Raw genomic sequence first — 26,373 nt, 5'->3', positions numbered from 1 at the left:
TATAGGCCACACAAATAAACTACTTAAAAGAGGGGAAAAAAATGCTTCTATAGTCACAAACACCTCACTCTTTGAAACGAAATCTTATACCTCTCATTCCATAGACACAAAAAATAGATATTTAGGAGGCAGTTCTTATTGCCCACTCTAGACCAGTAACTGGGGTCCAACAACTCTTAACACAAACTTTGGCATAAAACATGCCATGTGACAGAGGAAAAAGATTCAGGTAGGTCACCTAATGTCATGACATTGAAGTCCAATCACTACCAAGATTTCCAATACAATATCTGAATTTTCACCAATCAAATAACACCTAATCTCAAATCTTGTAATCATAAGTAAATGCTAGACGAAAATATCCCAGTTCATAAGAAACATTACTAGCAATTATAGCAATATGAGGAATTTTACCTTCATAAAAACACATCTTTGCATGAACATTGTACTTTTTTTTTTTTTATATTTATAATGCAAAACTATAAGATCAACATATCAAAAAGGAAAAGCACATACTATATATATAAAAAAATTATATATATACTGAGCATATAAAGATATATAGATACTTGAATTTTGATATTGCTACGTATAGATATGCAAAATGATTGAAAATGGGTTTTAGATACACAAAATGATTTAAAATGGGTTTTTAAATCTCAACTTTTAGTATACAGAGAACATATTAGCACATGCCTCACATTTTATCACAACATATTGGAATAGCAGGTCTATAGTTCAAAATCAGAATTTGAAATCAATCAAAATTTTCAGTTTAGCACACTAGAGGACTAACTGACCCCAGATTGAATCCATTTTTCTAAATAATCCGTAGCAGCCATTTCCTATAATAAAAAAATGATAGAGTTTGACCACTGCCTACGTCACTGACTTACATCTCATTTGTTCTACAAACGTGAACAAATGTTAAGAGAATATCTGAAAAGTTGCAAAGGAGACTTACAATTGAGGGAAACAACCATGTATAGAAGTGTAGGATACATCACAGAGGTGCACAAACTAATTTGGACTTTGAGATAATACCAACTTAAGGGCTATTTTTACAAGCATCAAGAAAAGAAAAATCCATTGGTACAAAAATCCAAAAGCATTTAGAAATGATTATTGATCCAGATATGGGATCAACAGCTTAGAAAAAGCATGTAAACAACACAAATTGAAAACAACACAAATTCTAAGACTGGCCATTAGAATGCAATCAATATATGTAAACAAAAACACATACTTACATAATACAATATACTTATAAAAGAAAAAAAAACAAAATATTTAAATTTCGTTTTCTTCTACAATTCCCTCGTTTTCTCAGCAACCAACCAACCTTACTTTTTCTTAAACCCAAATCCAAACAACATATTCGTCATCATCCAATTTTGGGTAGTTCTTAATGAAACACAAAATCAAAAGAGGGAAAAAAAAAACAATTCAATCAAGAAACTCATGCACACAACTAGATGCTCTATTTGGCCCTCAAGAAAACACTCTGTTTGGTAGCCAAGAAAAGAATATAAACAACCCAGAAAATGTACTTGTGTTCTTCTTCTGTCTATGGAGTTCCTTCATTCTTTCCTTTCGACCTCACCGTGCTTTGTCTTTACTGTCAACCCAAACGGGGTTTGACTCATCTTCGACTCAGTCTCTTACCCAAGCGACGACTCGTCAGAATAACTCTGCAACTCGATTCGGCCCGACTCAATTTCGTTCGCAAATCTGAGAGAGAGAGAGAGAGAGAGAGAGAGAGAGAAGAGAAGAGCATGAGTGTGTACCATCCCTTATCTCCTTCCTTGTGTCTGACGTTGTTAAGTGGAGTTGTTAACGTTGTTTTGCTAATCGAAGCTGCAAAGAGACGAGTTAGAAAATGGAAGTGAGCAAAGAGATGATGATCGAAATGGCGATGGATGTTGCTGTCGAGCCAGCTGTCGTACCGGCGATGGATGCCCTTCGAACCAGTGTCTGATGATTAGAATCTATTAGAAACACAAACAGTTGATGTACATTTTCTTTTGCTAAATATTTTTTTTTTGTTTTTTTGGTGAATTGGCACCAGAAATTTCATTTTGGTGCTTTTTTGTTTTTGATCATACAATTCATGACATACATTGTCCGTCATAAAAATTCCAATACTTTTAACGGCAAGCGTTGTGTGCGTCGTAAAAAGTGCAATACTTTTAATGGCGGGTGTTGTGTGCACTGTGAAAAGTGCAATACTTTTCACGGCTGGCGTATGTGTGTCGTGTATAGTTGACGTATCAACAGTTGTCATGTGCATGTCATAAAAAGTTTTATTATTTACGGCAAACATTGCAAGTCATAAAAAAATCATTGTTATTACCTTTCACGGCCTACGTAATAGACATGCCGTCGTTGAAAAACTATTTACGATGTGAAAAAAAAGCAAGTCGTAAAAGTGAGAAATTATGGCTTGCATTTGTTGTATGTCGTTGATGTGGTGCTGTAAAAAATCAATTTTGTTGTAGTGACTTCACCTCAATAATCTAATACAAAAAAAAAAAAAAGGAAACGAAAAAAAGAAATGAAATAGTAAAAAATAAATTATTGATCAATCATCGGAGGAGACAGATATTGGCATTGCCCGAGGATATGTCATCCAAATCATTTTGAATTCGCTCATTTTCACTATAATTTTGTCTTCTCGTAAGCGCATGTATATGATCTTTGGATATTCTCAGTGTCTCAACCATTTGGGGTGAAACTCTGCTACGGTAATCGCTTGGCGCCCCGTCCACTTGCACTAAAAGTTGTTTCTGAAGCAGCTGTAGAAATAAGAAAGATTAGTATATCACGGGTCATTTGTGAAACCACAGGCCACAAAGTTTCATTTTATTTCCACCATTCCAAAATGTCAAAATCATCGAAATCATCCACTGACGGGCTTTCCAAATAATGTTGTAGTTTAGAACTACTTATGCTTGTATGTTGAGATATTCTTCTACTTTTTATTGCTGAAAAAACACTTAATCTCTCGCATCGAGATGAGACTGCTAGTGTAGTATGTGTATGTGTATTTACAGATGCAGCTGCCCTATATTCTTCAAATAATCTGTTAGATGTTTGCATAATAGGGACAAACTGTGTTTGATCAACGAAAATATGTTCTAAAAATTCTTAACTAATTTCTTTACACCTAAGATCAATTATTATGACTAAACTTAAAAGATGAGGCAAATGATAAAAATATTTATCAAATTTTACTTTCATTGAAGTAATAATGGTTACATAATATTCATTACCCATATATTTTATGAAAACTTTAATTATTTCTGCTACCATATGTAAAACAAATGGTGAAGTAAGAATATATATATATATATATATAAGAAAATAATTTTGTTGAAGTATCAAAAAATTTTAAAAAATCTTTATACAAGGTTACTTGGCACCAGTTAAGCTATGTGGGAGACAGTACTCCTCTTATTGGTGTTGTTACAAAAAATAAATCTATTGCTCTTCTTTATTTACAAGCTCTTTTTAACATATTATACATTGAATTCTACCAACTATCTATATCTAAAATTAATTTTTTAATTGGTATATTTTCTTGTTAACAAATTTTTCTATATTCCGAAATTCGATTAGCAGAAGACATAATAGTAACAATTGCATTTTTTTTTATTACAAGTATAGAAGTCTCGTATATATGCATAATTTCTTTAACAATCAAGTTTAAAATATGGGCACAACAACAAACATGAAATAAATCACCATCAACAAGCAATTGTAAAGTTGATTTTAAATAGGCTACAATTTGATTATAATATGCTGCACTTTCTAAACTAATTGTAAATATTTTATTTTTTAAAGCCCACTCATATAATACATTTCTTATTTCTATACCAAGCGAATGACCAGTGTATGAAAATTCAACTAATTTAAATGAAATAATTCTTTTATTTAATTACCAATCATTATCAATAAAATGTGCAGTGATATATTGATATTCTAAACCATTATTTGACTACAGATCAGATGTTAAAAAAACTCTTCTATTCAATTTTTTAAAGATGTCAAATAATTTACTTTTAACATCCTCAAATTTCTTTAAAATTCTATTTCTAGTAGTATTTCTTAAAAAACTTTGATATTGCGATGCAAAACTTTCGTGAATCATTTCGGTAAAATCGGGACATTCATTAATAGTAAAATGTTGTTCTTTTTTAATAATATAATCAACTATAAAATTTTGTGTACGCATAAGATCATATAAAAATGTTTACAAATTACCAGTTGATGAAGTCCCTAATTGAATTTGACTTCTAATATCAGGTTGTTGACTTTGTAAATGTTTGTTAGCATGCCTTTTTAGATAACTAGTACCCTCTGCAGATGCAGCACTAAGTAAATGTGCATAATATTTACATTTTGCTTTAATTATAATTGTACCATCATAATTATTTATAGATATTTTTTCAAAATGTTCCTAAACATTACTAGTTGTGCCCATAGATGATGATCTAATTATTGGAAGAGAGAGCTTAGTAGGAGAATCAATAGATTCATATTGTGTAGTATATGTATCAACATCAAAATAAACATTAGGAATATTAGGATTTATAGTAATGTAAGTAAAATAATATATAAGAACTAACAATTAATTTAAATAATGTGCAAATACAATGAATAAAAAATAATAATTAATGAAAAAAAAGTAGCTAATAAATTTAATTAAACTAATTAATGTTACCGATTGACGAATGTAATACATAAATTAGCTTCTACTGATAAAAATTTCTTATTGTACAATTGCAATTGCCTTTTAAGGATGACACTTCACATTAATTGACAGCTGAGAGATTGAGAGTTTAAGAGAGAATTATCTGTGAGATTTATTTTGAAAAATGAGGAATATTTATAGTAGTTTGAAAGGTTGAAGTAATTTTTTTTTAAAATTTACTATTGCATTCACTGTTGTATTCAACGGTAATATGACCGTTAAAATATTTATTTATTTTTTGAGTTTGCAGAGGTGCAAAATATATATATATATATATATATATATATATATATATATTTTCCATTCATTCATTGCAACTTGATGTGAATGATGAGTGAGTGATGCATAGCACAAGGGTTGGCGAGCAGAGTAGTCTATCAGACAGAGGTGCAGAAGTTTTGTTTTTGTTTTTCATTTAATTACAACTTCAAGTTGATGTGACTGACAGAATGAGTGATGTGATGTGGTGATGCATGCAAGGGAGAGGCAAGGGAGAGGGTAGGGTAGGTGGGCGGTGCAAGCAGCAGTCTAGAATAGAATTATTATTTATTTGTTTATCTAGAATAGAATTATTATTTATTTATTTTTGTTTTTCATTCATTGGAAGGAAATGACCGTTGTGTTGTGTTGTTATTTATTTATTTTTTTTTTTTGCAAGGTCAAATTTTTATTTTATTTTTTTTATTATTTAACTGCTGCAAGTTGCCTTTTAAGTTTTTTTTATTTTTTTAAGTTTTACTATGGGCAAAGAGAGGGCACGGTGGGCCAAGCTAGGACCAAAATTTTTGGCCAACAAGCCGGGCCAATGGGTCAGGTTTCAAATGGAATGCCCAATTCTAGTCTCATGGTAATGGGCTGGGCCCACCTCAGGCCTCAGACTTATTTTAGGCTGCTCACGAGTTTTGGATCATTTTTACACCCCTAGTGAGGTTCTGGGATTCACGTAAATGAATAATTTAAAGCTGTTTTTAAGTTTACCACTGGTAATGTGAAATAAAATTTCAACATGAATATTTTACATAATAATAAAATTAAAATGAAAAAAATCATAAGATACTAATTAAAATATCAATATATATTTCAATATAATTTTTATAAATATATCAATATTAGGCCTTGTTTGGAATGTAACTTATTGGTTAAAATAGTTAATAAAGATATAAAAATAAAATAAAATAACTAATAAGAAAAATGTCATATCTAAATTATAATTATTTTATTATTTTTCTCATAACCATGAAATCAAATAAAAAAATTAAAATTCATCCAAAATACATCTTTTTTAACCATGCTAAAATAGCTAAATAGTAAAAAAGCCATGCTAAAAAAGTTCATTCCAAACGAGGGCTAAGTTGAAATGAACTTGGATATTGAGTCTAATGATTGTGTAACACGCTTTGTGGTCTTGGGCTATTCGAAGTCAGTAGTAGTTATTGGGCTTGGGCTTGGGCTTGTTGTGTTAAGTGGGTGTTTGAGAAGTTGTTATTTTAGTAGATTAAAATTTTTGTGTTTGGAAAGATAGTTAAATTTTATTTTGTAATTGGATGTGATGTTTGTGAGATAAAACGTTTATGGATTTGATATGACATTTTGTCTTATTAGCTATTTTAGTGTATTTTGTATTTTTGTAAATTTTAACCAAAAAGGCTAAAATCCAACTTGCCAAGTTTTATTAACTTTTTAATTGTACGCTGTTATCTATTTGATGATATAAATATTTTTCATAATTATAATTATATTCCTATCAATTGAACCAAAAAAAGAAGAAAAAAAAAATTTAAGAGTTTGGCATGTGCTAAAATATCACATATTATTTTAGCACATTATCCTATTTGGGTCACACTACCTCTCTATCCTATCATTTCAAATTTACCCCATATTTTATATTTTTTTTTTATAAAAAATTAAAAAATATATTTATTTAACTCACGCCAAATACTCCTAAGTTAAAATGTCATTTTACATACTAATTTTATTTTTATTTTACTTATATTTCAACTTTAGCCACCATCTAGGCGATTCTCGGCGAAGCTCCGGCGACTTTCCGGTGATCCTTTTTCTACTTTCAAAATGTAGATTTCGAGTGTAGATTTAGATTTTTTATGTCCGAAATAAAAGTTTTGAGAGTTTTCTTCTCTGATTTCGACATAGATTTTTTATTTTTCGACACCCACTATGATTACCTCATCTCTAAACCCTTCTCCCATACCATTGTGGGTGTTCTTCCTTATTCGGCGACAGTGGCAGCGGTGTTGGGCAGCGGCAACAGTGGCGACGGTGTTGTCAACAGGGACGGCGAACTTTCAAGCAGATTTTGCTTCCCAAACCACATCTTTGAGCAGATCAGTGGTTTTTCTTAACTCGTAACTGTTTTTTTGGCGGTTTTGTTTATTGTGGTTGTTTTTTTTCTTTTGTTGTTTAATTGGGATGACCTTTTAGAGTCCTATTACTTTACTTGTTTTATTAATATACTAGCATATGCCCGTACTTGAAGGCACGGTGTAAATAATATGAGGATTAAAATATAATTGTAATCCCAACACTATTTAAATTTATTATTTAATTTGATAAAATCACAAATTTATTATAAAGTTTTGGAGTTCTCACAGAACTCCTCACGAAAACTCGCTTTTACTTATATTATAAATAGAAAGACAGATAGATGTGCCTAGCATACATACAATTTCGACGGGCATACATATAATACTGCTTTTGCTTATATAATTATATGGGAATTGTAAGTATGCCCATAATGTCCTAGTGTATTACGGGGCATACATACATTGTATGGAAATATGTGTAAAATATATTGAACAAAAAGGAGAATAAAAAATAAATAAATAGAGAGAAAAATAAAATGGGAGAAAATAAAAAAATAAAAAGAAAGGAGTGAGAAAGACGGGATCATGAGATCATGGAGGGAGGGGTGTGAGAAAATGGAAAAGCAAGAGAGCGAGAGAAGCAGTAAAGTAGAAAATGTATATGTAGAACATTTTTTGAAAAATATATCTTAGCTATTGTTTTATAATTTGAACAGACCTGAACCATTCAAATGTCCTAATAGGATAAAAATATGTTGAAGATTCAAAAACCGTCATACTTTATTAAAATATGTTGAAGATTCATATGGGATCTAAATTTACGAATTCTATATTTACATGTAGGGTTATAAAATTGTTCAAATTCAATATATTTAAAAATAATAATTAATTGTTCAAATTCATTTAATTTGTGGACTATAAAATTCATTAATTTAATCTCCACTACACAAAGTAAAATCTGACTCCTAATTATGGGATCGTAGATTTTTCCATATAATATGAATAAAAATAAGTGAACAAAAAGGAGAAATAAAAATAGAGAGAAAAATAAAAATGAGAGGAAATAAAAAAAATAAAAAGAAAAGAGAGAGGAATGTGAGATCATGTGATCATGGAAGGATGTGTGAGAAAAGGAAAAATTAAGAAAGAGAAGGACAAATATGAAAAATATATCTCAGCCGTTGTTTTATAATTTAAATAGATCTGAGTCATCCAAATGTCATAGTAGGACAAATGTGTGTTGGACAAATTCAAAAATCATCATGCTTTATTATATAGATGTTGAAGATTCATATATGGTCTAAATTTATAAAGTCTATCAGATATTCAATATATTTAAAAATAATAATTAATTGTTCAAATTCATTTTATTTGTGGACTATAAAATTCATTAACTTAATCTCCATTACACACAGTAAAATCTGGCTCATAATTCTGGGATCGTAAACTTTTTAATATAATATGAATAAAAATAAGTGAACAGAAAGGAGAAAAAAAAAACAAATAGACAGAAAAATAAAAACGGGAGAAAATAAAAAAATAAAAAGAAAATGGAGAGGAAGGTGGGATCATGAAAGGGTGGGTGAGAAAAGGAAAAAATAAGAGAGAGAAACGGGAAAATAGAAAATGTACATGAATGATATTTTTTGAAAAATATATCTCAACCATTATTTTATAATTTGAATAGATCTAAGCCGTCTAAATGTCTTAGTAGGACAAATATGCGTAGGACAAATTCAAAAACTATCATATACTTTATTATATAGATTGTTTCTCATGTATTAAAAAAAAATAAAATAAATAAAAATACAAACTTTAGCCATCATTGAAGAGTCCGGATCCTCGGCCGCCCTACCCTGCAACCCTTCCCTGCAGCGCTCCAAAACGACGTCGTTTTGGGGCCAATTTTTATTTTATTTTTATTTATTTATTTATTTTTTAAAAAAAAAAACACAAAACAAGCAGAACAGAACATAACAAAACTAGAGAAAGAGGGAAAGAAGAACACGGCACCGGCAGCCTACAACGACCACACCCTTCGGAATCCCTTCACCCACCGGCACCACTTTTCGATCGCTGGTATGATTTCTCATTCCTATTCACCTTCCACTTCCATCCCAATATATATATCTTTATATCTATACAAATCTACAATGCATATATACATAACAAATCATGGGCTAAAAAATATGATGAAAAATCAAAGTTCATCACCAAAAAATCAAAACCTTGAATTCTCTCTCAAGCCTCTCTCTCTTCGATCGCCACAGCACCTCCTTCATCTGTCTCCTCTTCTTCTTCTTCTTTCGATCGAGATGGTGGCTCATCGTTGGTGGCGAGATCAAGATTGCGAGAGAGAGAGAAGGGATCTCGCGGCTATGGTTGCTCGTCGTCGTTGATGCTTTCTTTCTTCTCCTCTCTGGGTTCTGTTTTGGTGTTTTTTTTTTAAATTGAAAATTAATTCCAAAACAACGTCATTTTGAACACACTGTAGGAATGGTTGCAGGGTAGGGCGGCTGAGGATCCGGGCTCCACCATTGAATCCGCGATTAACACCTTTCTTTCACTTTCTAAAATAAACATTTCTCTCTCTCTCTCTCTCTCACAAGTCCATTCTTATATGATGGGCTACGTTTCTCTCTCTAAATATACACCTCTGTCTATACCTCGCCCTCTGATCCCTATAAATAGAAAAACACGACCTTTCCACAATGAAAGCTAATCTCTCTCTCTGAATTTTAAAAGCAAAAACCAGAAATGGCAATGGCGACGAACACAAACCTTAACCTGCAGGACATGGAGGAAGTGAGAAAGGTGTTCAACAGGTTTGACACAAACGGCGACGGTAAGATCTCGTTGACGGAGCTCGTCCACGTGATGAAAGCCCTCGGATCCGATACCTCCGAAGACGAGGTGAAGCGGATGATGGAAGAGATCGACACCGATCACGACGGCTTCATTAGCCTCGATGAGTTCGCCAACTTCTACCGGAGCTCCTCCGCTGGTGGGCCTCAGGAGCTGAAGGAAGCTTTCGACCTCTACGACCTCAACAAGAACGGTCTGATCTCCTCCACGGAGCTCCACCAGATCTTGAACCGCCTCGGCGAGAAGTGCTCCGTCGAGGACTGCACCGGAATGATCAAGTCCGTGGATTCCGACGGCGACGGTTACGTCAACTTTGAAGAATTTAAGAAAATGATGAGCAATGCTAGCGGTTCCTTGAAATAGTTTGCGAAATTGAGGGTTGATCTAGGGGTTCAGCCATATGGTACGTTTACAGAGCGTATATACATTGTTGTGTTTCTCTCTATTGATCTCTCAATTTGACTTTAGGGTAGAGAGTTGAAGAAGGCTTTTAACTGGCTTTGTTAAATAAAGTGCTTTTTTTTTTTTCTTTTTTTTTTTTTTTTGTTGCTGATGTTCTTCATGCAAAATAGGTTAAATTTGGATATTAATGGAAAGAGTAAATTACTATTTGTCCTGGTTAGGCTGAAAAACAAGATCATCGTGAAGTTTGATTGGTTTGATTAGTGATACAGAAATAGAAATTTTTCTTAGAGAAATACAGGAATACATTGTGTTCTTAGAATAACGCAAAAACAGATCAGAGAAGATTAAAATACTCATGAGTGGATAGTATTTTATCGAATTTGTAAGTCGAGTCTATTTTTTCAAAAATAAAAAAATAAACAATCTTTCTGTGTTTACTTTTATGTTTTTATTTTAATTTGGCTGTTCTTTGAAGACGGCATTATATGTTTGGTTTCGTTGAGTTTCTGTAGTTTAGTTTGATTTCCTTTTTGATACATCTGGAAAATTTTAATATGCACCTTTTTAGCTGTGGTTTGACAAGTTAGCCAGACGTGGATTGGGATTAAAAAAATATAAAAACATAAAGTTAAATAAATTAGTAAGGTAAAATGTTACATTTAAATTATAATTATTTATTTTGTATCTCACAAAAAAAATTAAAAAATTAAAAATTAAAACAGAGCTAATTTAACCAGGCTAAATTAGCCAAAAAGTCAGGTTAAAAAAATTCTTTTCAAACTAACCCTAAAAAGTGTATACTATATGCACTTTTAATTATGTCATTTTTTTTAATTATGATTAATTTTTTTATTTTATTATGATATTATTTTAGTTATAACTAATGAATTTTTTAATTATATCTCATATTATATTTAATTATAATTCAAAAAATTAAAATTATATTATTTTTTTAATTATAAAGTATATATATAATACATTCATTTAAAAGATGTGTGAGCATTTCTAATGCACTAGGCATATAATACTTGTTAGTTAAAATGCCTAGTGTGATTCATTTTTTTCAATTCCAATACACTAGGCATATGATTAGGCATTTTGGCTCAACTCATATTCACTAGTTACATGTAGCTAGCCTTTAACGCTAGGCAAAATGTATTCAATCATTAGGATCATTTCCCTCCATCTCTGTTGTTGACGTGGCATTCTATAAAATTAATAGTATTTGGATAAATAGCTAAAATAAAGAGCATGGTTGGAGTAAAAACATAAAACAGTTGATAGGCAAAATAAAATATATACTTTATAGTAATATTTGGATAGGTAAAATGCCTACTACCGTTGGAGATGCGCTAATATCGCCTTTACGTATACAATGCAGTACTAAAGTCGGTTACTTTTATAAGCTGAGAATGGAGATTGTAATTCCAGGCATGAGTTGTTTACTACCAAAATACATGAAAGAGAAGGGGTCAGTATTAGCCTATTTTTGGCAATTGAATTAAAAGTTCATTTTTTAGTTTTTTTTGCCTTTTTTAAGTTACATTATTTTTCTTTTCTTTTTTTTTTGTACTTTTTTTTTGTTGTAAATATAAATCATTTTTATGATTATTTTATTTTAAAGTAAAAGGTCACTATTAAGCTATATCATTATATTTAAAAATTTTATATAAAATTTATGTTTGTACGTTATTACTCAATAAGAATATGTTCATGTAGAATTTATTGATGGAAAGTTGTAGAATGTAGTCATGATGATATGGGGAAGAAATGGTCGGAAAAAGGGCAAAATGGTCATTTATAAAATTTTAGGGCATGACATCAACTATCAAATAGGTAATTTGTAATTAGATTACAAACTTTAGAGAGAGAAATATAATTTTTCAAACGTGAGAGAGAAATCTGTATTAAATAAAAACCTCACAGGTGTTAGTGTAATTTATCCATATATATATATATATATATATGTGTGTGTGTGTGTGTGTGTTAATGTGGTGTGCCAAAGCATAACACCAGCACTGCAGGTCTAACCATGGCTTTAGAGCCTCATCTCACGTCCATGGCCAATGATGGCAAGCTACACATAGTTATGGTTCCATGGTTAGCCTTTGGTCACATGATCCCATACTTAGAGCTCGCCAAACTCATTGCTAAAAAAGGCCATAAAGTCTCATTCATTTCCATCCCCAGAAACATCGATCGCCTCCCCAAACTTCCTCATTCTTTATTCTCTCTCCTAAACTTTGTCAAGCTTCCTTTACCCCCTACCGAAAACCTCCTTGAAAACGCAAAGGCCACCTCTGACTTACCCTACGACAAGGTTTAGTACCTCAAAATAGCATTCGATAGCATGCAAGAATCCATGGCTCACTTTCTTAAGGCTTCAGATCTTGATTGGCTGCTCCATGATTTTGCACCTTACTGGCTAGGTCCTATTGTAGCTAAGCTTAACATTCCCAGTGCCTTCTTCAGTATACTGATTGCGGCTTGTATGGGCTTCCTTGGACCATCCTCAGCGGTGGTTCACGGAAACGATGATCAAAACAAGCTTGAGGACTAACTGTCCCTTCCAAGTGGGTATCTTTCCCTTCTATGGCGGCTTTTCGGCTTTATGAAGTCTTGAGGATGATGGACGGCTTTACAGGCAACGATTTTGGTGTATCGGATTTGCACCGCCTGGCAGTTAGTGCTGAAGGCTGTGATGTGTTGGCTGTGAGGAGCTGCTCCGAGTTTGAACCGAAATGGTTACAAGTTTTAGAGGAAATTCACGAGAAGCCGATTTTTCTAGTTGGACAACTACCACAATGGCATACGATGAAGGCGACGATGACAACAACAAAGATGCATGGAGGGAAATGAAAGAGTGGCTTGACAAGCAAGACAAATGATCGATGGTCTACGTTGCATTTAGGACCGAGGCCAAACCTACTCAACATGAACTCACTGAGATAGCTCTGGGGTTAGAGCTCTCTCATTTACCATTCTTTTGGGTTCTGAGGAAGAGACGTGGGTTGGTTGATACTGAGTTGATTGGGCTGCCTGATGGGTTTGAAAAGAGAACTAAAGGAGTTGGGGTGATTTGCACGAGTTGGGTGCCTCAACTCAAGATACTAAGTCATGACTCTGTGGATGGGTTCTTGACTCACTCTGGGTGGAGCTCGGTGGTGGAGGCAATACAGTTTGAGAGGGCTCTTATTCTGTTGACATACATGGCGGACCAAGGGTTGAATGCTAGGCTTTTAGAGGAGAAAAAGATAGCATACTCGATACCAAGAGACAAGCGAGACGGGTCATTCATGAGGGACTCAGTGGCTGAGTCACTGAGGCTGATGATCGTTGCCGAAGAAGGGAAGGCGTACATCGACAAGGTTAAGGAGATGAAAGGGTTGTTTGGTAGCAGGGATAAATAAGAGAGGTACGTGGACAATTTGTTAAGTTACTTTAAAAATCCATATGTCTTTATGTTGATCTTGTTTTTCAATGTTCAAAACAAAGAAAGCAATCAAGGTGGATTGCAATTGAATTACATCAAATTACAGGAGTACTAAAGTTGGTAATTCTGTGTTTGAGGAGATCATAAAGAAAAAGGAGAACACATTGGCAATGGAACAAGGTAGTAGTCAAGCAAAGGATAAGGAATGAAGCCTGGCGCAAGGAGGTCGGCAAGGGATTATTCTTCGTCTTTGTGGATAAGCTACCTTCCAATATGGATCCTAGAGCACTGTTTAAACTATTCTCAAAGTTTGGAATAGTGAAGGATGCATTTATACCTCAGAAGAGAAGGAAAGCGATAAACACTAGATTTGGTTTTGCTAGATTTGATTGCTCAGTGGCGGCCAAAAAGCCAATGGTTTATGGGTAGAGGATAGGGAGCTTGAAGTTAAAATGGCAGAATATGATAGACTCGAAGATAGAGCAGTTAGAAGAAATCAGCCTGGAGGGGATATAGGTGGAAATGAAATTAGGGGAAGGTATGCTCCAGATCATCACGGGTTGCAGAGATCTTTTGCTGATGTTTTAAAAACAGGTGTAAATATGCCGGTGGGGAAAGTAGTATCTACCATTAAGGTTAATGAAGAAGGGCATGGCTGGTTGTATGACAGTGTGTTGTTGAAATGCCAAACAGAGTATTCTGTGCAGAGCATTAAGGAGGTTCCAAAAGAGAAAGGATTAGAGTATGTACTGGTCAGAAATGAAGGTGGTAGAGATGTAGTGTTGACCTTCTTATCAAAAGCTGATATGCTGCCAAAACTATCGTCGATCAAAACATAGTGATTGGTGTGAATATGTTAAAATTTGGGAACTAGGATTCTGTGCAGAGCCAGAGCGATGTATATGGCTCAGATATTGTGGTGTCCCTCTCAGTATGTGGAATAGAAGCACCTTTAATAAGATCGTTAGCATTTGGGGTAGTGTTCTTAGTCTGGATGAGAACATTAGCCAACCACAGTCTTTTAGTTATGGCAGAGTCAGAATTGCTACAGGTTGTATGGAGTTTATCAATACAACCATTAATCTGGAATGCAAGAAACGACTACATCCAATGATGGTTTGTGAAGAATAACCGCACAGTTCAGTGGTGTATGGAAGCATATTATCTAGTGAGGTTGAGGAAGTCCGTAGTTTAAATGAGGTTGAAAGCCTAAACCTGTAAGAGTGGGCGATGGTGATAAGACTGTTGAGAATCAGGCTATAGAGGAGGAAGACGATGAAGTGGAGGTGGCAAGTTCTGGAGATATGGCACTAGGGAGTAGGCTGGAATTGACTAGTAAAAGCAATCATGGGGAAACAGTAGTGGCTGAGACCCAAAGTGGCGTGGGGAACATATTGGTGGTTGAGGAGCGTATGGAGATGGAGGTTGCAGAGCATAGCTTAGAGGCTAATGATGATAATCTAAGGGTTGAGGAACAGCTAGTTACACCTGGTTTTGTTGGGTGTTTAAGTGGGTCTATTGGCCAAAGGCCTGGTATTAACGTGGAAGTGAACTTGGGCCATATCCTTGATCCAGTGGAGAATAACATAATGGGTTTAGTGGTGAGGGGCCCAAATACACAGTCAACTTCTATTTCTAATTGGGCCTCCATCAGGTCCAACATGTACCAGGTGCAAACAAACCCAGATAGAGTGATAGATAGCATATACAGTGTGAAGAAGTCAAAAAAGAAAGGTAAAGGTAAGGTAAGATTTTCTACTACAACAAAATCCATTACAGAGGTGAAAGGGTACTTCCCTTTAGCTCGTTTGTATGGTCATAAAGGTGCATCATCTAGTAAGTCCACTTCTAAATGTGCTGTATTTAGGGCTGCTGCAGCAGCTTTGTCACTCTCTGCTTCAAATAAGGGTAACTCTTGCAGTAGAAGTCACATCCTTAGTAAGACACAAGCAAACATTCAGCTGGGGAAAATCCTGGGAATCAATTATAAAGGCAGCGAGTTTGAAGCTTTGGAAATGATGGTTGCTCTGGAATTAGTTGACAGAGAAAGGAGAAAGGAGAAGAGGAAAGAATAGGAGCTTTGAGTCTTTTTTTGGGGATTTTGGTGCTACAATAGTTTACATATGAAGTTGATGTCTTGGAATGTTAGAGGATTGGGGAAGTTAGAGAAGAAGGGAAGAATTAGAGAGCTCATATATGAAACTAAGGCTGATTTTGTGCTTTTTTCAGGAGACTGAGAAAGTTTCAATTTCTGAGAATGAAGTCAGAGCATTGTGAGGAAGGAAAAACATGGATTTTATGGCTGTGGATTCTGATGGGACTTCTGGGGGTCTACTTTGTATATGGGACCCAAATTTTTTGCAATTGGTGGATTGTTGTAGCAGTAGGAGATTTATTCTCCTCTCTGGTACCTTACTGAATACATTTGATTGTACTATTTTGAATATGTATGCACCAAATGAGGTGAGTAGTAGATGTAAATTTTGGGAATCCTTGCTGAAGTTAAAATCTGAGGTCCCAAAACTATGGTGCTTGGGGGGTGATTTAAATGAGATTAGAAATATTAGTGAGAGAGTGGGTTGTCACAGAAGAGATAAGAGAATGTTGGATCTAAATTCCTGCATTGAGAGTTGTGAGTTAAATGATTTACCATTGCTCGGCAGGAAGTTCACATGGTGCAATGCTCAAGATGGGGAGAAATAGAGTAGGATAGATAGATTTTTGCTTAATCCGGAGTGGATGCTAAAGTTTAACTTCAAATTATGGGGTCTTCCTAGGCTATTTTTTGTTCATTGTCCTATTTTGCTAATGGATGATGAGAGGGATTGGGGACCTAAGCCTTTTAGGTTCATTAATGCTTGGACTCTTCATCCAAGTTTTCCCTTAATCATGGACAAGGTTTGGCATGAATCTAGAATTATTGGGAGAGCAGGGTATGTTTTGTTTCAGAAACTGAAAATTCTAAAGTTAGAGTTGAAAAAATGGAATTCTGAAGTTTTTGGAAATCTATCAACAAAACTCAAGGAGGCAGAGGAGGAGTTGGTTGAACTGGACATTCTAGTTGAAAGTAGACCTCTAGACGAGGTTGAAAGAGTTAGAAGAAGAGAAGTGAGAGGTGAAGTTTTGAAGCTTAGTAGAATGGTGGAATGACTGTGGCAATGGAAGTCTAGAGTAAACTGGACCATCAATGGGGACAAAAACATTAAGTTTTTTTCATATTACGGCCAGCAGCAGGAGGAGTAAAAATTCAATTAATTCCATCATAGTTGAAGGTGAGATCTTTGAGGAGCCAACGAAGGTAAAGTGTGAAGTCTTACAACATTTCAAGAGGCAATTCATTGAAAGCTGGGTAAGAAGACCAGTTCTGGGAGGATTGTTTAAGTCAGTGCAAGCAAGTTCTGTATTTCATGATCTTGAAGCAGTGTTCATTGAAGAGGAAATAAGGGTAGCTGTTAAGGAGTGCAATGGTGATAAGGCTCCAGGCTCGGATGGGTTTAATCTCCTCTTTTTTCAGAAATTCTGGACGTCTATTCATCATGAGGTTTTGCATTTCTTGAGAGAATTTCATGCTTTTAGCAAGCTTCCCTATGGGATTAACAGTTCATTTATCACCCTTATTCCTAAGAATGATAATCATTGTGGTCTGTCTGATTACAGACCTATTAGTTTGGTGGGTAGTTTGTACAAAATTCTCTCTAAAGTTCTGGCTCATAGACTCAAGAAAGTTCTTCCTGTAGTTATAGGGGAAAGACAATCTACTTTGTTTGGGGGGGGGGGGGAGAAGTATATCGGATGGGGTGTTTATTGCTAATGAAATAGTTGATGTATGGAAAAAATCTAGAAGAAAAAGTGTTATTATCAAATTGGACTTTGAGAAAGCTTATGATTCAATCAATTGGGAATTCCTATTCTTTATGTTATCTAATTTTGGCTTTGGATCTAAGTGGATATCTTGGATACGGGAATACATTTCTACAGCAAGGCTGTCTGTCTTAGTGAATGGCTCACCAATGGAGGAGTTTTCTCCATAGAAAGGTCTTAGACAAGGTAATTCTCTTTCTCCTTTTCTATTCAACATAGTGGCTGAAGGTCTGAATATCTTAATGAACAAAGCTTACGAGAAAGGCATTATTAAGGGGGTAAAAGTGGTGGTAAAAGAGGTAGTGATATCCCATCTCCAATTTGCTGATGATTCCATTATATTTTGTGAGGTAGATATGGATCAAATAGTGCACACAAAGAGGATCTTAAGAAGTTTTGAAATATTGTCTGGAATGAGAATAAATTCCCACAAGAGTGTGGTGTGTGGTGTGGGTGTAGATGAGGAAACTTTGGTTTTTTTCGCTAATATTCTAAACTGCAAGGTTCATGGCTTGCCACGCAAATTTTTGGGTCTTCTCTTAGGTGCTAATCCAGGAAGGAAATCAACTGGGAAGCTAGTTTTGGATAAGGTAAAATCTCGGTTGGCTGGGTGGTAGAGAAGGCTCCTCTCCTTTGCAGGTAGATTAATTTTGATTAAGTTTATACTGTCTAGCCTTCCTATTTATTATCTATCTTTGTTCATAATGCCTAGTGGAGTGGTTACAGAAATTGAAAGGCTTGAAGCTTCTTTCCTCTGGGGTGGGAATGGGTTAAAAAGGAAGGTTCATTTGGTGAATTGAGTGGAAGTATCCAAAAATATGAATCAAGGAGGATAGAGGATTAGGAGAATTAAGGATGTCAATGCAAGTTTACTTATTAAATGGCGGTGGAAATTTGGAAGTGAAGTAAATGTTCTATGGAGAAAATTGGTGTGCAGTCAGTACATGATTGAGGAGGCTAGTTGGTTACCACATGTGCAGTAAGTACATGATTGGGGAGGCTAGTTGGTTACCACTCATCATCTAGACAATCTAGAATCTGGAGAGATGTTCTTTAAATTACAAGTCATAATCAACCTCTGGTGGAGTTCTTTTTGGGGCAGTATTAGATAAAGGTTGGGAATGGGCATAAAATAAAGATTTGGTTTGATAAGTGGGTTGGAAATAGGTGCCTTAAAAATAAGTTCCCTAGACTCTTTAGTTTGTCAAATGACAAGGAGGACACACTGGCTTATTTTTCAGAAAGGAAATCCAGCTTGGTGGAATGGAACTTTGCCTTCAGAAGGGTGTTATTTGATTGGGAGAAAGTAGAGGTCAATAGGTTGGTGGCAGCATTGAGGGAGACCCCTCATTTAAGTCCTGATGTTGAAGACTGTCCTGTTTAGAATGGTTCTACTGGAGGTAACTTTAAGGTATTTGATATCTATAGGTTTAGTGATTCCCTTTTGGGCCCTCATATCAAAATTTGTAAGTTTATTTGGAACAATGGTATTCCCCCCAAAGTTCAATTTTTTGGTTGGTTGGCTTAGAGGAATAGAGTTAAAACAAGGGTTTTTTACAATATGTTGGTGCCCTTAATAGTAGTGCTTCTGTCTTATGTGCTTTTGGCAAAAATGAAAATAAATTTGTTATTCATATTCTGCTACACTGCCCATTTTCATGGAAAGTTTGGTCTGATTTGCTGCATTGGTGGGGGTGTTTGTGGGTGGTGCCAAAGTCTATTGATTGCTTATTATAGTGGTGGTTTGGCTGGAATCATAAGAAATTGGTTAGGAGGTTGTGGAGGGCCTTACCTTTTATTGTTCTCTGGTCCATTTGGAAGTTAAGAAATGATTGTGCATTTGATGGAGTCCAGCCTAGTGAGTCTGAGTTATGTGAAACTATTAAGGTTAGATTTGCTCTTTGGGTTAAAGCTTCGTCAAAGGGGATCATGTACTCTGTCATGGACTTAATCAACAATCTAGAACAGATTAACGATTGTAGCTGAGATTTGTTTTGTCATATGCTGGCTGCTGTTTGGGTGTTTTGGGGGCTTTTTGAATTTTGGATTCTATTGGTCTGCTGATTTGCTATTTTGGTGAATAGCTGCTTTACCCCAGGCTGTGTTGGTTTGGGCAACTCCTGCTGGTCTGCCACCATGTGTCGTGAGCTGGTCTGTAATTTGCTTGTTGCTGTTTGTGGTGTTTTAGGTGGTAGTTTGGTATTTGCTGGTTTGGTGGTTTACTGGTTTGGGTAACACCTGTTTCAATCCTGGCTGGGTATCTGTCTGCTGACTGTGTATCTATCTATCTCAGTGTTATATCTATTTGGCATTTTGGTGTTTGCTAGGTTGTTGGTTTACTAGTTGTGCTGTGCCTTTTGCCAGTTGTTGGTTTACTGGTTTGTGCTGTGTATCTGCTAGAACTGGTAGCTCTACTGTATGCCTCTTGGTCAGATGTTGTTCCAGGTGGATATGCATTACATTGAGGATGCTGATATGTTTGTGAGGCTGATGCTAATGTGTTAGTGGTTGCTATTCTTCTGCTGTCAATGTTCTGGCTTTGGTTATATTTTGTGGGGGTTGTGTATCTGCTAGAACTGGTAACTTTGCTGTGTGCCTTTGGTGCTGTGTCACTGTGTGGCCTTTTGTTGGTTGTTGGTGGTGGACTGTTATATTGGTCATGTGCATAGAGTGTTGCTCTTGGTCAGATTTTGTTCCAGGTGAATCTATTATTCTTCTGCTGTCAATGTTCTGGATTGTGGTAATAGGCCTTAACATGAGTAGTACTAGTATAATTTATATATGTTTATATATGTCATATTAGCCTATTATAACATTTTATATATGTCATGTGCATAGAGTGTTGCCTTAAAATGTTATAATAGGCTAATATGACATATATAAATTTGCGTTGCTGATGCGACTTTCGTCTTAAGTTTACATTAGAAATGTCAATTACACTTATAGGTAGGTATCTTTTTTTGAACGCTGCATATTTTAACGTTCGCTAACTTTATTATAATGTATGATGTCATGATGATGACCTTTAGTGACATTTTTTCACAATAAACTACCATGGGATTGATTACAAACAAACTTTTGCAAACAAGCTTGAAATTACACTATAAGGAGATCCTTGTAGAAGATAGTTAAATGTCAACAAAATCACAGGATTGCCAAAGTCATTCTCTAGTGCCCTTAAACTGAAAGAAAATATATATTCATTGAAAATTTAGTTACAATTCAACATGATAAAATGATTTTCATGACATATCCAAATAATTCTTTTCCAATGATGGATTTAACCCCCTATACCGACACCGACAAAAGCAAAAACATAGATAACATTCATACCATTAATGCAAGAGAAACAATATCACCAGTTTGGCATGAAACAATAGCGCCCAAAAAATAAAAAATATAAAAGAATGGGCGAAGTTGAATCACTCGCATTTATCTAGATTTTAGCATCATGTTTTGGAATGGAACATACGTACATCTCAATAAGGCAAAAAACAACCAAAAAATTGCATTGCCTTGAAGAAAAAGAATTGAGGTGCATCTGATGTTACACCCCAATCCTGGCAAGGAAAACCCTACTGAGAGGGTGGACCTCAAGCACTATAACACTTGTATATAATAATTCCTGTACATTTCATATTATCATATCTCCAATAAAGAATTGACAATCTTCCATTTAACAATTAAATACTATTTTCATCCATTAGAAACTAAAAATAGCAAGTCACTAGGTTGTTTGTTCCCAAGCATAATGTTTCCCCAAAAGTACTAAAATGAATCCATCTTTATTTCAAACTTCATAACCCCAAAATATATACAATCATTTTCTTCATAAGTAAAAATTATTTTCATTGTAGAGTAACCCTAAGCAAAAATCCCAACTAGCAACATGTCCATTCTCCAAAAGCTTAAACCTTCAAGTTGAGATGAGCTATGCTATAGTCTATGATTTACAACCAACAAAAAAAGAAAAAAAAGAAAAAAAAGGAGAGAGATTGAGTTAGAGCCCAGTGAATATACCTTTTCTACAGGAGTTATAAAATCCATACTTTCCAAAATGGGGTCAACAATTAATTGATATGCATGAAACTTGATTTGGAAAGAAAACTAGGACATAATAATTTTTGTTTAACAAATTTTCCAATCCTTTCAAAAAAAATAAATAAATAAACAAAAAAAAATATCAATTTGTCGTTGAATACATTTGCATCAAGGAAATAAAAGAAAAATAATACTTAACTTATCATTCATTATCAACCTTGTATCCATTATCAAGGAGAGTAAAGGTAAGGGTTGGAAAAATCAGAGGAAAATAGTGATGAAAAGGAGTTTTCAAAGGGGGGCATCTTTAGAGCAGCTGCAACTGCAATATCTTTTTCACTTTCTCATACTAGTAGATCAAGAAAACATGATGTGTTATTAAAGGAGTCTCAAGCTACATTTCGAGTTGGAAAAAGTCTGGGCATTGATTTTGAAGGCAAAGATGATGAAGTTCTGAGGAAAATAATTGAAATGGAGGAGAATGACATGGAACAGATTGTTGATAGGAGTGATAGTGCAGGGGTTTAGATCAGCATCAAGGGCTGCTCAAGAGTGAATAGTAAGTTCTTATGAAGCTTCTTTCTTGGAATATTAGAGGGCTTGGTAGGCCTGAGAAGAAGAGGAGAATCAAAGCAGTTATCAAAGAAAGAAAAGTGGATATGGTGATGTTGTAAGAAACAAAAAGGGCAAGGAAAACATTTCAAATCAGTTTGTGAAGTCTATCTGGCTTTATGACTTAGTTGCTTACATGAATGTGGATGCTGATGGGAGTGCTGGAGGCCTATTATGTGTGTGGAAGCCTGAAGTCTTTTCTCTAGCTGACTACTGCTGCAATAGGAGCTTCATCATACTATCAGGTATCTTATTTAATAGCTTGGAATGTGTGATTGTGAATGTGTATGCACCTAATGATGTGAGTGCTAGGAGAAGCTTATGGGTGTCTTTGATCAATCTTAAGGTTGCTTTCCCTAAACCGTGGTGTATAGGGGGAGACTTCAATGAAATCAAATCAATAGATGAAAGGAAAGGTTATGTAAGAAGGGATAGGGGAATGGCAGATTTTTGTAATTTCATAAGTAGTTTGGAACTGATTGACTTTCCTATGCTGGGAAAAAAATTTACTTGGTGTAATTCAATGGAAGGTAAGAGATGGAGTAGGTTGGACATGTTCTTTGTTGGGCCAGAATGGTTGGTCTGGTTTAGGTTCAAACTTTGGGGTCTCCCTAGATCTATCTCAGATCACTGTCCAATTATTCTAATAGAAGATGCTAGAAACTGGGGCCCAAAACCTTTTAGATTCATCAATGCTTGGGTGTTTCATCCCTCTTTTCTAAATGAAGTGAAGAAAGTGTGAGAGGGTACTCAGGTAGATGGTTGGGCAGGGTACAAACTGAAGATTAAGTTGCAGGCACTTAAACAATTTCTAAGGCAATGGAACTCTAAAGTGTTTGGGAATATGGATTCTAAACTGAAGCAAACTGAAGAGAACTTACATGCCATAGATCTCATTGCTGAGAGTAAAGATCTGGATGAGGATGAAGGTAAAAGGAGAAGAGAGGTATGGAAGCTCAGAAAGATAATGGAAAAAATTTGGCTATAGAAGTCAAGGTTGAACTGGAATCTTAAGGGTGATAAAAAAACAAAAAATTTCTACATCATAGCTACTAGTACGCAGAACACCAATGCCAATGATTCCATGTCAGTGAATAGGGAATTAGTGAAGGAAGCTTTGGAGGTTAAACAAGCTGCGTATGATCGCTTCAGATTAATTTTTTCTGAGCAATAGAAGTATAGACCTAAGCTTTTGGGCCCTTTTAATGGGATTGCACAGAGCCAGCATTGCAGAAGCTTGGATGTGGAATTTTCTAAACATGAAATTTGGGCAGTAGTGGCAGATTGTGATGGGAATAAGGCACCGGGGCCGGATGGGTTTAGCATGACTTGCTATAAAAAAGGGTGGAAATTTATGAAGAATGATATCATCACATTCATAAAGGAATTTTTTGTTAATAGTAGCTTGGTGAGGGGCTTAAATAGCTCATTTATTACATTGGTCCGTAAAAAAGAAAATCCCCTAGGAATTCAAGACTACAGGCCTATTAGTCTTATAAATTCCACTTACAAAATTCTATCCAAGGTGCTTGCTAATAGGTTGAAAAAAGTGCTTCCTGTTGTTATATATGCTGCTCAATTTGCATTTCTAGGGGGTAGGAACATCCTGGATGGTGTTCTAATAGCTAATGAGGTGGTGGATTGGTGGAAAAAATAAGAAGAAAGAGCCTGATTTTAAAGTTGGATTTCCAAAAGGCATGTGACACAGTCAATTGGAACTATCTCCTCCAAATGCTATCAAATTTTGGGTTTTGGTGATAAGTGGGTGAAGTGGATTCATTCCTGCATTTCCTCAGCAAAAATATCTGTGTTGGTTAATGGTTCACCTATACCTGAATTCTACCCCCAAAAAAGGCTTAGGCAAGGTGACCCATTATCACCTTTCCTGTTTAATATGGTGGCTGAGGGCTTGAACCTACTTCTTGCAAGAGCAAAAGAGCTGGGCTTGATCAAAGGAGTAATCATTGGGTCAAACGCCATCAATATCTCCTATCTCCAATTCGCAGATGACACAATTATCTTCTGTGAAGCTGAGTGGTCTAAAGTGCTTATTGTTAAGAGAATACTTAGATGCTTTGAGATCATTTCTGGTTTGAAGATCAATTTTCACAAGAGTAGGGTTTGTAGAGTAGGGTTGTTAGAGAAGTGTGTGAAATTTTTTTCTTCAAGGCTGAACTGTACATATCAAAAGCTTCCATTGAAGTATCTTGGATTGCCATTAGGTGCCAACCCATCTAGGAGGGCAACATGGAAGCCTGTGGTGGACAATTTCAAGAAGAAACTGTCAGGTTGGAAGAGGAGGTTACTGTCTTTTGCTGGAAGAGTAACACTAATCAAATCTATCCTTTCTTCACTACCTGTGTACCACATGCCTCTTTTTAGGCTGCCTAGAGGTGTGGCAAAAGAGTTGGACAAGATACAAGCAGCCTTTCTGTGGGGTGATTCAGATGTGAGAAAGAAAGTTCATTTAGTAAAATGGAAGGATATAACCATAGATAAGAAGCAAGGTGGGCTGGGCATAAGAAACCTAAGATTATTGAATAATAGCCTTCTTTCTAAGTGGTGGTGGAGGTTTGGGAAGGAAGACAGCTCATTATGGGAGCAGGTCATATGCAGTAAGTATAAGTCAGAAGGGGATAGATGGTTTCCATTCCATGTGAAGGCAACTAATAGCCCAAGAATATGGAGTGATATTATATTTGTTAGTGATTCTAATAGCAGCTTGTTCAATTATTATTTGGGAAATGTTGAAATCAAGTTTGGTAATGGAGAAAGAATCAGTTTTTGGGTTGATAATTGGATGGGAACTAGGTGCTTGAAGTCCCAATTCCCTAGACTTTACAATTTATCAGAGGATAAAGGTATCCCTTTGAAATTGTAGTGGACTAGGATTAGACATCACAACAATTGGGTTCTCAGCTTCAGACAACCTTATTAGCATGGGAGGAAGATGAACTACAGAGATTACGGGTTGTTTTAGGTGAGGGCCCTGCAGTGAGATTGGAATCAGTAGATATGTTATGGTGGAAATCTGACCCTCTAGGCATGTTTACTGTAAAAAATGTTGCTAAATGGTGTGAATCTTTGAATGGTGCTAATCTGGAAACTCCTGAACTGATCTAGCACAACCCCTCCCCTCTTAAAGCCCAATTCTTCGCTTGGTTGGCTTGGAAAGGGAGGATAAAGTTTTTTGACTACTTACATAGACTTGGCATTCTTAGTGCAGTAGTTCGCTCTAACTGTGTATTTTGTCAAACTGAGATTGAATCACCTAATCATGTGCTGCTACTGTGCCCCTTTGCTTGGAAAGTTTGGTCCAATCTAATTAAGTGATGGGGTTTGCACTGGGTTTCCCTTGGCTCAGTGGTCATGCTAATGCACTAGTGGTTGGGCTGGAAGGTTAGAAAAAAAGGAAAAGCAAATTTGGAGATCAATCCTGATTACTGGTCTATGGTCCTTCTGGAAGTATAGAAATGACTATATGTTCAATGGGTTGCAACCTACCTGTGAAGATCTCTGTGTGCTTATCAAAGTTAGAGTGGCCCTCTGGCTGAAAACTCACTCAGTTGGGCAAGGGTACTCAGTGGATGAGTATGTGTTTAACCTCCATCGAGTTAGAACCTGTGTAGTATGTTTGGTAGGGCCTTGTAGTAGAATTGTTACTACTCTGCTTCAGATTCTATTTCATCTTCCTTTGCTGTCCTTTTGCTCTACTGCTGGCTTTGGTATGTGGGACTGCTTTAGCCTAGTTCAGGGTATATCTTGTTGGTCTGCTTTGCTCAATTGTGGTCGATTATAGTTCATGTTCTAATTTGTTAGTCTACTTTGCTTAGCTATGGTGGCTTCTTTATTTATTTGGTTCAGTATTGGTTCAGTATTGTTTTAGGTAGGGGAGTGAATCTTAATAATTAATTCACTGAGCTGTATGCTACTGAAGTTTGATGCTGCTATACATTGTGTTGAGTTGATGCAGGGTGTGGCTGCTGCTGGGTGGTCAACTTGAGTAGGTTGTTGAGTTATTGCAACCTGGAGTCAGTTTGATTAATTAGTTGAATTATTCATATGGGTGCAGTGTTCACTGG

The 26,373-nt window shown here is 35.4% G+C and overlaps 3 protein-coding genes and 1 pseudogene across 3 annotated transcripts; all 4 read left to right on the top strand.

Moving 5' to 3' along the window:
- The first annotated feature begins 9,691 nt into the window (after nucleotides 1–9,691).
- LOC114278321 (calcium-binding allergen Ole e 8) lies at nucleotides 9,692–10,574 on the top strand. The gene has a single exon (XM_028220345.2). The coding sequence runs from the start codon at nucleotides 9,832–9,834 to the stop codon at nucleotides 10,300–10,302; it is 471 nt and encodes a 156-aa protein (XP_028076146.2). The 5' UTR covers nucleotides 9,692–9,831; the 3' UTR covers nucleotides 10,303–10,574.
- A 1,829-nt stretch (nucleotides 10,575–12,403) lies between these two features.
- Nucleotides 12,404–13,821, top strand: LOC114278328 (UDP-glycosyltransferase 91A1 pseudogene; annotated as a pseudogene).
- Nucleotides 13,822–16,066: 2,245 nt separating this feature from the next.
- On the top strand, nucleotides 16,067–16,480 carry LOC114278324 (uncharacterized). Its single transcript, XM_082923806.1, has one exon. The coding sequence runs from the start codon at nucleotides 16,067–16,069 to the stop codon at nucleotides 16,478–16,480; it is 414 nt and encodes a 137-aa protein (XP_082779932.1).
- Nucleotides 16,481–22,427: 5,947 nt separating this feature from the next.
- LOC145824190 (uncharacterized) lies at nucleotides 22,428–23,948 on the top strand. Its single transcript, XM_082923805.1, has 4 exons — nucleotides 22,428–22,821; nucleotides 23,062–23,220; nucleotides 23,341–23,414; nucleotides 23,511–23,948. The coding sequence occupies exons 1-4, from the start codon at nucleotides 22,428–22,430 to the stop codon at nucleotides 23,946–23,948; spliced, it is 1,065 nt and encodes a 354-aa protein (XP_082779931.1).
- Nucleotides 23,949–26,373: the final 2,425 nt, after the last annotated feature.

This window comes from Camellia sinensis, chromosome 4, assembly GCF_055761805.1.
Source record: "Camellia sinensis isolate YWXY chromosome 4, ASM5576180v1, whole genome shotgun sequence".
NCBI classification, from domain to species: domain Eukaryota; kingdom Viridiplantae; phylum Streptophyta; class Magnoliopsida; order Ericales; family Theaceae; genus Camellia; species Camellia sinensis.
The sequence above is the reverse complement of the archived record's forward strand: the minus strand, read 5'-3'. Positions and strand labels throughout refer to the sequence as shown.